The sequence below is a fragment of the Podarcis erhardii genome (assembly GCF_964252035.2).
Source record: "Podarcis erhardii genome assembly, chromosome: 1".
NCBI classification, from domain to species: Eukaryota; Metazoa; Chordata; class Lepidosauria; order Squamata; family Lacertidae; genus Podarcis; species Podarcis erhardii.
The window spans coordinates 128,309,334-128,326,844 of record NC_138497.1 but is presented as its reverse complement, the minus strand read 5'-3'; the positions used below and the strand labels follow the sequence as shown (position 1 = coordinate 128,326,844).

Sequence of the window (17,511 nt, the reverse complement as noted above, 5' to 3'; positions counted from 1 at the left end):
AGGCGTGGCTTTGAGGGCTTCAGCCCTAGCCTCCTCCTTCCCCTTTAGAGGGGGGCGTGTAAGGACATTTTTTTCTTGCAGAGGAAAAGATTTTTGGTCGCCGCTTAGCCATAGCATCCCCGATCTTCCAGTTAACCCGGTGCAGAACACTTCGTTTCGGAAGAAAAAGCTCAATTTCCTGTAATTTAATTCCTAACAACCCTTCTCCTTAACTCTGGATGTGGGACGACATCGTCTTTGCCTTTTCATAGTAACGAGGGGAAAGCACTGGATAAACGCATGCTTCGTGGCACTTCCTTGCTAATTAGTTGCATGCCCCAATCCTCCTCCAAATTATAGCGTGATAAATTTAGCCATCCAAGAAGCCTCATGCAATTCTATCTGGGATATGGTATTCTTAACATCTGTCTTCAAGACCGTGGGTGATATTCAACTTTTGTCATCCTACAGTAGACCCAATGAAACCCACAGACTTAAATTATATTAACTGAAGGCCAACCCACACTAAGTTTTTTAAAACCAGTATGATCACGAGCAACGCATGTGATGATACTCACTCCCAGGTGTGATATGGCTGACCCCTTAATTCTACGATTTCTCGGACTAGTTTATGCTGATTTATTGGTTACTGTGTTTTGCTATCACCCCTTCATCACATGTGCGCTGCTCCTCTTAACATGCCTTCTCTGTGTTTCTCAGCCACTTTCACACACATCTCTTCCCTACTCCACCCAGGACTGTATATTTCTCTGGACAAATTAAGATGGTGCATGGATGGGTATCCCCAGCTATGTGGTTTCCAGTGTGTCCAACTGCCCTGCCATCAAAGTTTTTTGTTTTCTAAAATAAGTTTAACGGGACAGGAGATCTAGGGTCTGGCAGAAAAGGCTCAGGGCTCAGGCCCCCAGGCTACCTAGAAACAACATTCCTGCCATACAGCCATTCATTTCCATGTGTATATTCATGTTGGGCACTGGCTCAATCACTGCAGGCCACAGCTTTTCCCATGGTAAAAAGCTCACTGGGAACGTTCCTGGGTTGGGGGAAATTAAAAGCAAAGCTTTCTCAGAAAACAAGTGTGTTATGAACACCTATTGCATAGTGCCTGAAACATCAGTATGATAAGCACTACATTTTCCTCCTGATCCCCATGTTATTTTGAGACACTTAAGGCACACTTTTTGGCCTTCTTATTCCTCTGTTGTTGTTGTTGTTGTTGTTGTTTTGTGGCACTGTGGTCTAAACCACCGAGCCTCTTGGGCTTGCTGATCAGAAGGTCGGCGGTTTGAATCCTCACGACAGGGTGAGCTCCCGTTGCTCGGTCCCAGCTCCTGCCAACCTAGCAGTTCAAAAGCATGCCAAAAAGTGCAAGCAGATAAATAGATACCGCTCTGGCAGGAAGGTAAACAGCGTTTCCGTGCACTGCTCTAGTTTTGGTGTTCCGTTGCGCCAAAAGCAGCTTAGTCATGCTGACCACATGACCTGGAAAAACGGTCTGTAGACAAACGCCGGCTCCCTCAGCCTATAAAGCGAGATGAGCGCTGCAATCCCAGAGTTGTCTGCGACTGGACTTAACTGTCAGTGGTCCTTTACCTTTACCTAGTGGCACCTGCTATTATGTAGGGGACAGGAATACAGGATTATTTATACTTCATCATGATGATGATGATGATTTTATTATTTATACCGTTGTTGTTGTTGTTGTTATGGTACATGGGGATAGCCCTTAATATTAAGATAATGTTTCAAATGAATTGGAAGCACAGCGAATCACAGGAGTGATTAGAAAACAGGGTTAATTAAATGTAAAGACAAAATTAGAGAATATGAAATTGACCACCCTGGCTCCTCCATTATTGTCACATTTTATTTATACACTTTTCGGTGGCTAAGTATTTCTCCAGGTAGAAGGTTCTCTGAGTATTTTCTCATTGTCATGGAAGGTGGACATATTTTGTGAGAAGCCAAAAGTGTTCTTGCTAGTTGTGCCATATCCAAATATTGTTAATGCTAGGGGAAACGTTGAATAGATATAAAATGTACATTGCTGTCAATGTAGGTTTCACATTTCTTGAAAAAGGAACATTTAAACCTCGCATAAACAGCTCAGTCTTGCATATGCACAGGAACAGACTTGGGTTCCCAGTCTATACAAAGTATCCTCCGCCTGCTTGATTTGGCATCAGGAGCTGATTCTACTTCTTGCAGTAGTGCTTTTGTGCAAAGGAAAATTCATGAGGAACACTCACCTCATGGTGCAGTCACAAGGCTTTTGTACAATAAAGAGGAGGGGAGGACAAAATCCATTTAGGAAGAGATCCCAAACTCCTATCAAAATCATATCGATGCAGGGAACTGTAGCAGAGGGTTTTCTTCTTGTTAGAAGCAAGCAAGGGGAAGGCATCTATTCTAGACCAACCTTCCTTATATTGTATTAGAACCCTGTCCTCACTTGTCATTTGGTCACCCCATGTTTTTATATAGGCCTCTACATACAAGACACAACAGCTGTAACTCAGAATTGGTTCAGGCTGTGAGAAAGACTACTTTCCCAAGTAAAATGGAAAACTTCTGTTATCCTCTGAAATAATTATATTCACTTTACATTATGTGCAAAACTTGGAAACTTTAATTCAACAGTTTTAAAGTAGAATATGCTACGCAAAAGATGCTACGAAATGCTTAAACTTACATAAACTATCAACACTAAAGTTTTGTCTGTGTAGATATACTTTTGCTCACCTCATTCATTCTGATTAAAAAGAGAGTGGAAGAAAGCAATCTAGTTCAAATAAAAATTGAGTCAGTGGAATTTAGTAAAGAAGAGATAATAAAATTTGTTTAAAAAGTAGATACAACATACTGGTAGGCACTTTTCTGTATATCCTCTTTAGAGTAATCTTGATTTACTTTTAAAGCTTTGTTTATTTCTGACTTTGAAGACTGGAGCATTAAGAAACTCTGTATCTGTGAATTTATCTCCTCTCCTCAATTTGCTGAAAGGCAAAAATAATTAAATCACTAGTGGCACTGAGAATATAACTGGTGAGCTTTTCTGGCAAACATCATTCATAAATTTTACTTAGTGTAAGAATTTGTACAGAATAGCCATTCCTCCAGTTAAGACACGTTGGCTGCAATCCTAACTCTACTTACCTGGGAGTAAAAAAAACCATCCCCACCCGTTTTAAAGGCCTAAAAATACATAAGTAAATTCCTTGTATTTTGTAATAAGCTGCAGTTGATTGAGAGATGCTAGTTTTGAACTTTTTCTCTAATGGGGTACTTGAAATTATGTGATATAGTCACTATACTAGATTAGCTTAGATTGACACAAGAAGCTCCTCAAAAATCTGTGTACATTTAGAAGTCATAGCAGCTGTGTGATTCCAGAAAGGTGTACTAATTGTGCGCGTGCTCCACTTGCAAAATGTCAGCACCCATGTTTCTTTTTATGAGGCAATGAAATGACTAATACAGATCCATCTCCTTCATGTCTACTCAAAAATATGGGTTTAATGGGACTTAGGTGGAATCACACACATAAAAAATGCTGCGAAAATGCTTTTTTAAAAAATGTTTTGAAAAATACCTTGAATTTGGCATAGCTCACTGTTGCTATCTAGTGTCCCATTCGTATATTCCACTTTACAACATATTTAAAACGTTATTTATTTGCAGTTGTATAGCTGAGTCCCAAGTCCTAGGAAGTGTGAGGATAGGATTGCACCATTAGACTAGTTTGAGTAAGAGTTGCAGCTTTGTCTCTCTGTGTATGTGTTATTCCTTAAAATCAAACCTACATTTTAGGTATTATTAGTCTCAACTGTCATGATTATGGAAATTGTTTCAATAAACTCTCACAAAGTACCGGTAATTATTCTACTCTCCTAAAATGTTTCTGGGTCACTTTTGGGATTCCTTCTTGTACAACTGTATGTTTCCATAAAATATGTGCTTGATAAATGCCAATTGCAGAATAAGGTGTCAAGCATACTTTGAAAAATATTTAAATATAACAAAACAAAAAGAAACCATCTGTCAAAAACTAACCTGTTGATTTTGGGTTCTTTGTAGCAAACTGTAGCTCGCCTGCGTCTAACAGGTGATGTGGAATTTTCTTCTAAGTCTTTATTGGGTTTTGGAAGGGAAGGTGCTTTGATATTTGTCAGTTCTTGAAGAGGCTTACGCCCTGAAATTACAGCTATTATTGAATCACTAATTGCAAAAATATCTGGAATGTTAATAAACTTGAAAAAAATATTAAATATATATTTTTGGAGACACAGTGGTGTGGTTGATTGCATGCCAAACTTAAATTGGGGAGACTTGAGTATAGATTTTGTTCAACCATGATACTTGGTGGCTTTGGGACAGTCACCCTCTCTAAAACTAATTTATCTCACAGAATTGTTGTGAGGATAAAATATTGGTGGGCAACATAGCTCTTTCTGGAAGACCAGTAGGATGAAACTGTAATTAATTAATCAAACACAAGTTAAGCCATGGTATTTGAAATGAACTTTGTGATTTGTAAAAAGTAGATGCTGTAATATTCCCAGTTTTAGCAACTGAAACATAGCTGAAGTGAGAACTCTTAATGCTATTTCCTCACCTACTGCATCAGGCAATACAAGTGGTAGCATAGAAGTACAATGTTTCATTACAAGGAGGGCAAACTTTATATAGAGTGTGAAGGGATGTTGCATTTGTGAACACGGAGGGACACATACTTGTGAGCTGCAATCAATCACATAACTGTTGTGCATGTTCACCATATTTAACCACTGTGTCTCCCTTTAATTATTATTACTGTTTATCAGGCAACTGGATAGCTCAGTTGGTTACAGCATGGTGCTGATAACACCAAGGTTGCAGGTTCGATCCCTGTATGGGATAGCTGCATATTCCTGCATTGCAGGAGGTTTGACAAGATGATCCTCAGGGTCTCTTCCAACTCTACAATTCTATGATTAATTTTTTGCCACAGCAACTTAAAATGACTTACAATATTTTAAGCAAGCCCCGTATACATACATTCAAACCAACACTTTCTTTTTAAAAAAACAAAAAACAAAAACCCTGTACACTAAAACATCCCGTCCATGAATTTAAAAAAGCCATAGATGATTAAAAACAAAACATTTTGCCTGGTCTAAATACATGTAAAAATTGGCAAGCTTCCCTAGGGAGAGCATTGTACAAGTGGGGAGCCACCACTGAAAAGGCCTGTTCTTGTGTTGCTACCCTCCAGACCTCTCATGGAGGTGGGCATACAAAGAAGGGCCTCAGATGACAGTTGCAAGGTCTGGGTCAGTTCTTAAGGGGAGAGGTGGTCCTTGAGGTATTAGGGTCCTGATATGTGTAAGATTTTATAGGTCAAAACCAGCACTTTAAATTGGGCCTGGAAACTAACCAGTATCCAGTGAAATCAGTCAAGGATTGGTGTTACGTGCTGAAACTGTCTTGCTCCAGTGAGCAACCTGGCCATTGAATCAGCTGAAGTTTCAAAATCATCTTCAAAGGCAGTCCCATGTATAACCTATTGCAGTAATCTAAGCTAGAGGTTACTAGAGCACAGACAACAGAATTTAGGCTATCCTTCTCCATATAGTGGTGTAACTGGGCCACCTATTGAAGCTGATGGAAGGCACTCAATGCTACTGAGGCCACTTGAGCTTCAAAGAACAGCAATGGATCCAGAAGTACCCCCAACCTACATATCTTCTCCTTCAGAGGAAGTGTAACCCCAAAAAGAGCAGTCAGCTTTCTGTTACCAGGTCTAGGGAACCACCCATTAACAAGTTTATTGTATGGCATAAATGTGCATGGACTATTATAGCTCACTTTATCGGATATATGAAGTGGGCTAGAAGGCCATGAATATGAGGCAACAATCATTAGATTTTTAAATATAGCTCAAAAGTTTTTGCATACCCCTGTAGGATACCACTGATGGGCATATAAGCATCACTTCATACCAGAAAAGCGGTTAGTGCTACATGCGCTTCCAGATACTAACCAGAGCATAGTACATGATTCCTAATCACCCAGAGCTCACTACCTGATCCATAATGGCTATGGTCCAGGCCTATTCAATTGCATATATTCTAGTTTTTTCGTACAGGGATGTATATCGGAAGAATTCAAATCAAGTATTATTAAAATCAGAATACCCACCCAATTAAATTGGGGAATGGGGGCAGAAATTGACAGAGTCAGACTAATACCTAGAGTGCGTTTCCTAATATCCAAAGTAAAGCTACACATACCAAAGTTTGATACTGGTCTTTTGCTGCAAGACTCTTCACAAATTGTGTTCACATTCTCTGTGGAAGCATAGTGATTTTCTTCTTGGTAAATTATTGAGAATTGCAATATTTCAGGGTTTTTCAGAACTGGAATGTTTTTTGGAATTTTATGGAACTCAGTAGCTATTTCAGTATTGTTAGAAATTACTTTCTCTACACTTTTACCTTGATCACATGAACAAACACTATACGTCTTCTTGCTTGGGTTTGGTGTAGAATCTACCCTTTCTTCGGATGTTTCAACACAACATTCAGCTGCTTTCTTTAGGTAACGTGAAATTGTAACATGCTGAACGTTGTAATTTCTCTGAATGTTTTCATTTCCTTCATGTATATTCTCAGTATACACATTTTCATCATGTAATTTTTGTTTCACAGAAGTTTTTTTCTGAGAGTTTGGGTATATAATGTATGTCTTCCTACCAGCTTTTGCAAAAATTCTTCTTTTATCACCATGTGAAAACTCTTCATTAATTTGATCTGTTTTAGGAATACCTAAAGCATGAGCAGATCTCTCTTCTGTTGTTCCGAAATTGGAAGACACCTCTCTCTTATTAAAGCCACTTTTTATATCAGTCTTTTCATCTTGTATAGTCTGGCTATTAGAACTGCATACTTTTGATCTAGGCCCTTTCAAATACTGCCCATTTTCCATTTCACTGTAATGTGATTTTTTTATTTTGGAAACAACAGGATAGGACTCATTTATGTCTAAATCCTGTATTGAAACTACACAGCTTTGTACTGGTGGCAAGCTTTCAATAGAATAACCTTCTAATGGTACTTTACTGCTAGGTACGTTAAAATCATGTTCTGGGACCTGGCTGTCTGAATTCTGAGCTGTTTTGAAAATTGTATCTTTTATTTTTTCTTTTTCTAAAACATGAGTTGTTTGCTGTAAGTCTACAAGTCTTAGGGGATGCACCTGTCTGTCATTCTTGTTACTGTTCTTGAAATCTTCTCCAAGTTTATTGGTGTTCTTCAGTTTCATTATCTCATCATTTCTCATTTGAAACAATCCTTTTTCTGGTGGTAGAACATTTTTAGATTCAACAATATCAATATCTTTAACTTTTCCAATACTAGGAACTTTCTTGTTATATTTGTTAGGTTTAATGTTATATTTATCCTCAATCTGTTTTTCTGTACTTTTAGTTTTCACTTTTCTCAAAGTTGCTGAAATTTTATCAGTTTTTACTATTTTAGCGTTCTCAACCTTGGCTTTTGATTTAATTAAGAGTATCTCACCTAGTTCACTAGCAGTCAATTCCATGTCAGCATCATATACAGTTTCTTCTGGCTTTTTACCATTTATAAAACATAGATTATCGATCTGATCAGACTCCTTTCTAGGTTGAGATGATTTAGTGCATGAAACATCTTTTGGGGCCATCTGACCAATAGTGTGGACTTTGTCGGTGTCACAATGCAATATGCTATTTTGCTCTGTTTTACTCTCAAAATTGTTTATAGTAGACTGAATATTCGATGTGCAGGACAGTCCTCGTTTCTTCCGTTCAGTCACATATCTTTGGATTAGAAAAGGACTATTGTGTGCTTTTGATTGTCTTTCATATTTTTCTACAGAAGATGTATTATCCAGATTCAGTTTAAAGGTCCTACTAGACATCCGATCCATACATGATGGATTTTCTGCAAACAAAGCAAAACCAGGTTCATTTACATTGCATAAACAGGAAAGGGTTTTTTCCCATTTGGAACATGCTTTATTTTAATCTTCAAAAACAATTTCAGCTTGCCAGATGGAACATTCTCCCCTTGCCTACACCTGTGCTGTTCTGATGGATCTCCAGACACCCAAGAGCCATTTGGGGAGAAGCATGTAGGGGGCACGCAAGGAGAAGGGAAAGCAGGGCTTTAGCTGACAGGGTTCATCAGGGAAATCCCACCCATTATTAGTAACAATTTATATATCAACAACATGCATCTGTTTAACTGAAACTGTTAACAGTGTTTTTATAAATATCAGATGGGAGACCTGAACAAACCTAGTGATACTGGAGCTATTTTATTCAAATTGGTCTGTAACCTACTATAGTGTTTTAAATAGCTATCATAAAAGCATCTTATGTGCCTAATTTTTTTAAATATAATGAAAAAACATTTGGAATAACATGCATTTCTGTGTTGGTGTGTCCCAACATAAATGTTCATTTATTTTCTAAGACTCGAACGAGACATGAATCATATATCTAGCTCTATTGTCCCTGATTTTATAAACATAGATTGCCAGCATGAAACACGCCCCCCCCCCCCGCAATCTGAATCAAGACGCAGGCATGGAGTGGGAAGTAAGGGGCTTTAGTCCTTTATCCTCTTCTGCGGACCTGATGCAATGTGCACTGGGGTGAAATTCCTCCAGTGGGTGTATTTTTCCTTTACAAATTGCATGTATTAGAGATCCAATATAGACAAGAACTACAATGAAGGGAAAGGGCTGAAGACATCTACCCACCATGCCGGGTCACAATCCAAACCTCTCCTGCTGACAATTTATATTTTAAAAGTCCTATATTGAGACTCTTGCTTTCTGCAACATTTGGTAGGGAGAAAGGACCCTATAAAATGAAGTGAATGCAATAAAATATGCTGTATACCTTTGGTAAATTTATTTGCGATAATTACTGTTTCTATTTTATTTGTTTCACTTGATTTTAATATGTTTTTTTCAGACACAAATAATTCTGCATTGATTTGATCTGCTGCAGTTTCCTTTGATGTAACAAGATCATCAGGTACACAGACTGATATGTTATTTTGCTGATTTCCATCATGTTCTTCAGTCTGAGTGCTCACATGTTGCCTGATAGTTCTGAAAGAACAATTTATTATGAAAGAGTTAATAAAATGGGATTCACTTCAGCATTTAACTCATAAGTAAACTTCACTTTGTTCAGTGGGACACTACCAGATAACAATGCACAGATTTGTAATCTAATAATGAATCACATTCTGTGTTATAAAAACCCAAAAAATAAGTAGGAAACAAGATCTAGTGTAAAACAGAAGTGTATGAGATTACATCTAAGGAGAAAAACTGCTAGCAAATGTACTACTGTAAACTACCTTAACCTAAGGTATAAATTGCTATTCCTAATAGCCTGCAAACAATAATTACCATGTATAGGTATAAATTATGTTTTTGTTGGCAAAATACACATAAATGTCAGTTCATAAAAGATCAGAGTCTTTGTCATGTATTTTTCCAGGAAAGACTATAATCCTGCATGTATACTAGTTAAATCCTGTTAACCTCAGCAGGATTAGCTATGCAATCCTATACAGTAGATGTCTACTCAAAAGTAAATCCTGCTGACATTAATGGACTTTACTTCTGGGTGTGAGTATAGAGTTGCACCCTCAAGCAGTCAAACTGTACATATGATTGCAGCCTAAAACACAGTTTATTCATGACACTATGAATGAATTGTGTTTAATTATACTGTATCTAGTTCTTTTTATTTATAAGTACAAAAACTAAACTAAACTTTAAAGTCTTATTTAAAGCATCCCTTAGGAACCTGTGGGACTGTAGCCCTGATTAATACAATCTTTTGGCAGGTTTTATTTAAGGTTCACATTTTTATTTCCATCTAGATTAATAAATCAATTTAAATATTACCTAATTGGTTGATCAGAAATCTCAGGCTTTTGACCAGAACTGTTGCAGTGGTCTTTTTCCATTGCTAAGGGTTTTTGAATATGCTGTTTAAAAAGAGGAAAATGCTCAGAACACTTAAAGAGAAATTTTATTTACAGTATGTCTATAGAGAAATAATTCCCAGTTGAAGGGGGTTTGCTCCCAGTTTTGTGGACATAGAATTGCACCCATACCAATATATTAAGATTTCGAGTGTTAAACTATTTCAATGAGAACAATTTTAATACAGTAAGTGTAAAGATTAGCAGCTGTAAACTAGGAATATATGTATAAAGCACAAATATGCAGATTAAGAAAATATTTGCTCACATAATGTAGTTATTTCATTGAAATGCCACTTCTTGTGCACATATTGAACATTTATAACAGAAAAAGTTTCTTAATAAACCATTGATTTTGTACATGGGTATCATTTTACTGCTAGAAAGTACAGTACAGCAATATTGTGTATTATGTTAGTTGAAGTCATCTAGTTGTATGTTTAAATCTATATAAATATGTCAACAATACAATTGGGTTTCCATTGTTTTGATCAACATGTTTGTCCTGCTGTACCTGTATTTTAATCAAACATCAAAAGTAAATCCACAGCTAACTTCTGAAAAACCAAAGGAATATTGATCACCAAATCAGTTTTTATACTGATTTTCAAAACATGAAGGCATACAGTAGCAATTCCCTCTTCACCCTATGATAAGCGTCACAAAGCAGCATACCTCTGAAAGAGTGCTCATTTCAATTGCAGTTGAAATGTTATTATTCACGAATGCTTCCAGTTCTATGAGAATTTTATTCTGCATACAAAAAAAATTAAATATAAACATAATCAAAACTTTTATTTAACAAAGTTAGAAAGTTAGAGAAAAACAATGATAAAAAGGATTTATCTTTCTGGAGGAAAGAAAGAGACAGTTTTGAGAAATTAATATATTTTATTTGGGATTAAAGAGATTAAATTTATCTAAAAACAAGAAAACATCAAAAGTTTTTTATAAAATATATATTGTAAAACCTTTCCCCGCTCCAACCAGTAGCATTTCCCCCTCTGCTGTTTTACACATAAAGCAATGTACCTTATACAGAACAGATTAAGGTTCAGCAGTTCATTGTTTAAAAGAAACTTTGGGTGCATAGCTCCAGTTGCTGGGCGTGCATGCACACACAGGGTCTGAGTGTGACCAAGAGATAAGAAACATTTTGCCCTGATATAACAGGGAAGCTACATGTATACTCATGGACATACTCATGTATACTCATGGCATATACTCATGTATACTCATGGCAGCTACCCCCCCCCCCCATAAATCAAGTAAATAAATAAAAATAGTTAACTAACTGATCAATAATGTTGCAGATAGCTCAGTTCAGCCCGCCTCCTGCAAAATCCTGGCTATGCCCATGTGCATACTGAAAGAGGTGAGGACAGGTCTGTGTAGTCACCCCCCCAACCAGGCCTCAAAACCAAATTTCCCCTTTCTCTCTTCTAAAATCCACAGCTTCAGCTTTTCTCACATTTTCTCACAAGATGCTGCTGCATAAGCAAAGTGTTCTTTTTATCAGCGCAAGAAAGCTTCAAAAGCTAATGAATGGCTCTGTCAATGCCAAGCAGAAGCAGGCATGAGAACTGGGTCTTATCTCACCCAGTTGCAACAAATCTTGGACATGCTGACACACAGGCTTCTCAACCCCCTTTCTTCCTGGGAAGGGCGCCAGGAGTCCCAAGACAGGAGTTTCTGTTCATGCTCAGAGGAAGCTCATGAGGCAGGGCTCCTGAGGAGGGGGAGAAGGGAGGCAAGGGGCCTGGAGGGAATATATGCTGGGTGCAATGACTGTAAAAACTTGTGCTTGCTGTGAATGATCATGCAAAGCTCCTTCTACCAGCCCTGAAGGTAGAATAAACAGCTCTTTCTCTGGTTTAACCCTTCGGTGTCTGTGTTGACTCCTTCTTCCCTCCCCCCAGGGCGCAATGCTCTTTCCACCCGTGAAAAAGGCCTAAAAAGGCTACACATACCGCTGGTGTAATTCCCATTATGATATATCATTTGCATCATAATGTTTATCAAAATCCCACTGAACAGGATCTTTGAAACACATGGATGCTACGTAGCTGCTTACACTGCACTAAGGTGAGCATTCCACCAGGGCAAGCATTCCCTCTCCTCCCACATGCACTCTTCTGGGGGTTATTCCAACCTGACCCACCCCCAGCCAATTCGGGGAGTATGATGATTGTGGGGATGCCCTGGGACTCATAGCTGAATCCCTTCCCCATAAGTTTTATTTTCATAATATATGAATAATGTAATAGCTCAAATAGTATTTTTCAGAACATACCAGGCGATTCAGCTTTTGGCGCAGTAAGACATTCTGCAAATGCAGCTCATCCACTTCTTTCTGTAATAAGAGCTTTTCATTTTTTAGCTTCCTAGAATTTTCTTTCTCTGCGCTGAGGGCTATGGCCAGAGCTTTATTATTGTGTTTCAAAGAAATCTTAAAAAGTGACGAGTTGCCTGCATAAAATAAAAATATGAAATAATTTGGGATTTTAAAAAAGCACCTATGTATGAGTGTGTTTAAAATATGTATCTATTCTGTTTCTGTATGTTTTTAAAAAAATGTTTTGTATTTATTTTAAACCTGCATCCAGACTCATATCCACAACCATGGAATAGTTATACAGAAGACTTACAAATAAATACTGATATTGCTAATACTCTTGCACTCTACACCAAAAAATAATTTGGAGGTGCCAAAACATCTGTTTCTTCACTATTAAAAATTAATTGCGAGGAATTGTATTTATTTATTTAAAACCTTTAAATATCACATATTCAAATATAGTAAAAAACAAATAAAATCCTTCAGGCCTATATACTTGGGGTAGCTAATATGGTGCCCCCCAAATGTTGGACAGGACCTCTTGTTGGGCCTACACTTACATGGGAGTGAATTCTATTGCATTCAAAGCAACTTACATCTGAGTAAGCATATTGAAGACTGCACAGTTAAACAATTACAATTTTCTAATTAAAATGCTTGAATGACAAAGATTGTGCTCTTTTCTTGTGTATAGTTCTTGTAATCTTGCCTAACCATATTTTCTAATTTCTAGAAACTTGCTTTCTATAATTTCTAACAAGTCAGAATGCAAGCACCACCCCTATATACTATATTACTGAGTGATAATTTAAGGAGTAGTACGGGATAAGGGAATATTTATTATCAGGATTTGATAATGAATTAAATTCTACAGTATATCATACTGAAAATGGCCTTGCCTTAAAGCACGGTGGTTGTCCGCCCCCCCCCGCCCCCCGCATTTCACAGTGCTTTCCTCACTAGCTGTTCACATCAGCAAGGTTAGATTTGTTTATGTTTGTGTACATATCGGGATGTTGATGGACAAGAGTTGTGTTAAGTTGTGGGTGAACATATCAGACGACACAGCAATTCTTCAAACAGCTCTTGTTTATTCACAGGCCAGAACAGAACGGAACTGAAGGGTTCAGCCAGCCTGCTTATATAGAGCTCCACTACAACGCAACAGTAACCATTTTCTGTAACTATCCAATCACTGAACGTCACTTTCAATCCCTTATTTGCATATGTGGACCTGAGTGAAAACTATCTACAGTATCCCCCTGCTGACCCAGGGTGAGAACTTCAGTACATAACAGGTTGTCTTTACCCTGTGCGGAGATGTTCACAACTAGAGACAACTTAGAAATGGCTTAAGAAATCCACTCAGTGTGAAGCTGGTTTGAGAAGCAATGCATTTAGGATATGTGCACACAGATTAGAAACCTAGCATTGGAAATTGTGAGTACACAATAAGCAGCAGTGGGAATACAGTCTGAGAGACAGTAATATCACAGGGGATGCCAACCATTTGGGGTCCCTGAGTGAAACTGAACCTTTGAGGAACACCAGCCACTCTGGTGGCCAATCTCCTAACCTCCTCCATGTTTCCTTCTCCTCTCTTGCTTGCTCCATTTTCTGTCAGCTGCCAATCTAAATCTTGAAAACCACATAGAGCTGAAAGAGGGAAGAAATGGGAAGTGCAATGGTACCTTGGTTCTCAAACGCCTTGGGACTCAAACAACTTGGAACCCAGACACTGCCAACCCGGAAGTAAGTGTTCCGATTTGCAAACTTTTTTCAGAAGCCGAACGTGCTCCATTTTGCGTGTTACGCTTCTGATTTGTGTGCCACGCTTCTATTTTGAGCGTTATGCTGAGGTCTGTCTGTTTTTGCTATTTATTTTGTGTTTTTGTGGCTTTTTGTTTTTGTGACTGTGTGGAACCCAGTTCAGCTACTGATTGATGGAGTGTGTGACTGCAGTACATTGTTTATTGCTTTCATTTTATGGCTCAGTGGTCTCGTTAGATAGTAAAATTCATGTTTAACTGCTGTTTTAGGGGTTGTTTTTAAAAGTCCACTTTGCATTACTTTCTATGGGAAAGCACGCCTTGGTTTTGGAATGCTTTGGTTTTGGAACAGATTTCCAGGATGGATTAAGTTTGAGAACCAAGGTACCACTGTATGCTACTTTTCCAGCTTTCTCTCCTTCAGTTCCATGCACTTTTTGGGGAAGCCACCCTTGCCAGCCCATGAAGAAAAGGGCAGTAAGAAGTAGCAGTGGGAGGGGCAGATCCTCAAGGTCATTGTGCCCACATGCATAACATTATTAATCTTATCCTATTTTATTTGTACAAGCTACTGGTTTATTTATTTAGAAGCATTTATAAACCACTTAATATTTTAAAACCACCAAGTACTGTACAACATAAAAACAACAAACAATATCTTTTTAAAAAACAGCAACATAAAAACCAGTAAAAACAAAAGGTATAATTATGCTAAGACGGTGTGACTGGCCCAAAATTGCTGAATATAATTTGAATAAAGGTTTCATGAAACATTGGCTCTTTTTTCATTTTGGATGAATGTATTTTTGTAGACATATTACACTGGCTATTTTTAAAAATGCTATTACTTAAGGAGGTCTACAAGTATTTTATTTTTCTGAGAGTTACATATATTATCAAAATTTTAGTTGACACTCACTTCTTATCTTAGTTTTGATTTTACATGCAAGAGAAGCATTCAGCTTCCCAGCTTTTAGAGATCCGTTCTTCTTCCCCCCAACACGTCTTTTAATATCTCCAAAGATCAACGAGGAAGATGCTTCTGGAAATGGATTGCTTTCCATTTTAATGGATTCAGTTCATTACCCAGTAGAAATCTAACAATGGATAACACAAAGAAAGATATATTAATGTTTTAGTGGATATTTTTAGTTGCATAGTTTCAGTTAAGGGTTACCATACTCTATTATTCATCATGTGGGTCTTGTATTCATTCTTAAACAAACAAACAATTTTTAATATATCTTTAACCAACTCATTCACTCTATAGAATCCCAAGTTATTCCACACATTTCCAAAGTATGTAAGGGACATGAGAGAAAAAGTAGGAGCAATGTAGTGAAATTACTATCTAACAGTCTCTCCAGAGCTGGCCATGTGTGAGACTCCGTTTGGAACTATTAACATATTGAATAAAATAAATCAGTCAGAAAGGAAATGACTTTTGTTGGACCGTCCTTAAGTCTTTTTTGAACACACTAGTTAAATAATCTACTTCAGATTTTCCTAACAGCACTTCCTTAATTGTTCAATTCAAACATCAAATTCAAAGTTGTGTGTGAGCTATTATTAATAATACATGCCACTTGTATCCTGTTCTTCCCCTGCAGAGAGCTCAGGGAAGCCTTTCTAAGCCACAAACAGGAATTACAAAGTACAATATTGGGGAAATTATTTTTGAGCCCTCTCCATTAGGAAAAATGTGTAAACCACGGTAGAAAGACACAGGGGAAGCCCTGTTTTTGACATGACTGAGGTAAATGATCAGGGCCGGATTTAGGTTTGATGAGGCCCTAAGCTACTGAAGGTAATGGTGCCCTTTATATGTCCAGTTGTCCTTTGTCAATAACAAATTGTCACTGTTTTTTGTGTTGAATATATGCTATATAGTAATTTAAGGACCTAATAGGTATCTAAAGCCATTTGCACACAACAAATAGGAGCCTACACAACACAAAACACTGTAGGTTTTATTTTATTTTATCTTATATTTTGGAAATGTGCATCCAGTTTTCCCCCTCCTTTAAATGTTTTAAGTGGCCCAAGAGAGTGGGGCCTATAGCTTGTTAACCTTATAAGTTAACCTTATAAGTAAATCCAGCATTGTAAGTGGTCTTTCCCATTTATTATTTACTTGAGGAAAGGGACTCGAGCTCACAGGCTCCCCGGGGTCGGTTTTTAAAAGTGGCCTTTTTTTAAAGCAAAGTTTGAGGTAAAAGGAGGCAACACAGAGTCGTTTCTCCACACAGCTCCCCCACCGCTCTACTTCCCGCCAAAGCGGCGGCTGGCGGGGCGCTGATTGGATGGCCCGTCCCTCGCGCCGCAGCCGTTGAGACCGTTGAATCCCGTGGAGGGCGCGCGCACGAACAGCTGCGGCGTTCCCGCCATCAGCTGCTGCAACCCAGCCGAGGGCGACCCGGACGGCTTTGCCTCTCGCGAGCCACGTGGGCGCGCGCGGGGCGCGTTGCAAAGCTTTGTAGCCCGATCCATTCCTACCCACGTCTTTGCTCAAAAGCTGAAGTCCCACGGGGTTCAGTGGGTAAACTCGATGTCTGCTCTCTCACACTCAGCAGTGCATACCCAAGTTCAAATTGACCCCTGGGAAAACAGAAAGAGGTCGCTTTGCCCCTGTGTCTTCAAAACAAAACCAGAATTTGGAAACGTTTTGGGAGAGCTGCTATCTCCCCAAACAGAAGAATTTTACTAGTTGAGGCTGCACTCCTATACAGTGGTACCTCGGGTTACATACGCTTCAGGTCACATAGCTTCAGGTTACAGACTCTGCTAACCCAGAAATAGTGCTTCCGGTTAAGAACTTTGCTTCAGGATGAGAACAGAAATCGTGCTCCGGCAGCAGGAGGCCCCATTAGCTAAAGTGGTGCCTCAGGTTAAGAACAGTTTCAGGTTAAGAATGGACCTCTGGAACGAATTAAGTACTTAACCTGAGGTATCACTGTACATGCTTAAAAGGTAAAGGGACCCCTGACCATTAGGTCCAGTCACGGACGACTCTGGGGCTGCTGCGCTCATCTCGCTTTACTGGCTGAGGGAGCCGGCGTACAGCTTCCAGGCATAGCTGTCAACTTTTCCTTTTTCTTGTGAGGAATCCTATTCGGAATAAGGGAATTTCCCTTAAAAAAAGGGAAACGTTGACAGCTATGCTTCCGGGTCATGTGGCCAGCATGACTAAGCCGTTTCTGGCAAACCAGAGCAGCGCACGGAAACGCCGTTTACCTTCCTGTCGGAGCGGTACCTATTTATCTACTTGCACTTTGACGTGCTTTTGAACTGCTAGGTTGGCAGGAGCAGGGACTGAACAATGGGAGCTCACCCCGTCACGGGGATTCGAACCGCCGACCTTCTGATCAAC

The 17,511-nt window shown here is 38.7% G+C and overlaps 1 protein-coding gene across 6 annotated transcripts; it reads right to left on the bottom strand.

The window, feature by feature from the left end:
* Positions 1-2,606: 2,606 nt before the first annotated feature.
* On the bottom strand, positions 2,607-16,405 carry SGO2 (shugoshin 2). Of its 6 annotated transcripts, none has more exons than XM_081869364.1 (9): positions 16,276-16,405; positions 15,061-15,238; positions 12,328-12,503; positions 10,710-10,787; positions 9,955-10,037; positions 8,930-9,144; positions 6,273-7,964; positions 4,054-4,204; positions 2,607-2,996 (listed from the first exon to the last, which is right to left on the bottom strand). In XM_081869364.1, exons 2-9 carry the CDS (start codon positions 15,203-15,205, stop codon positions 2,891-2,893), a joined length of 2,646 nt encoding a protein of 881 aa, XP_081725490.1. In that variant the 5' UTR covers positions 15,206-15,238; positions 16,276-16,405; the 3' UTR covers positions 2,607-2,890. The 6 variants fall into 6 exon arrangements, with proteins under 6 accessions (XP_081725490.1, XP_081725492.1, XP_081725493.1 ...); XM_081869366.1 differs by having other exon boundaries at positions 4,054-4,192; XM_081869367.1 differs by having other exon boundaries at positions 6,477-7,964.
* Positions 16,406-17,511: the final 1,106 nt, after the last annotated feature.

Excerpts from the sequence above, each read along its gene's own strand:
- SGO2 (XM_081869364.1), bottom strand. The coding sequence starts at position 15,205 with ATGGAAAGCAATCCATTTCCAGAAGCATCTTCCTCGTTGATCTTTGGA. Across the intron at positions 7,965-8,929 it reads CGCAAATAAATTTACCAAAG|AAAATCCATCATGTATGGAT; the intron begins GTATACAGCATA and ends CTTTGTTTGCAG. Across the intron at positions 4,205-6,272 it reads AAGACCAGTATCAAACTTTG|CTGTAATTTCAGGGCGTAAG; the intron begins GTATGTGTAGCT and ends ATTCAATAATAG.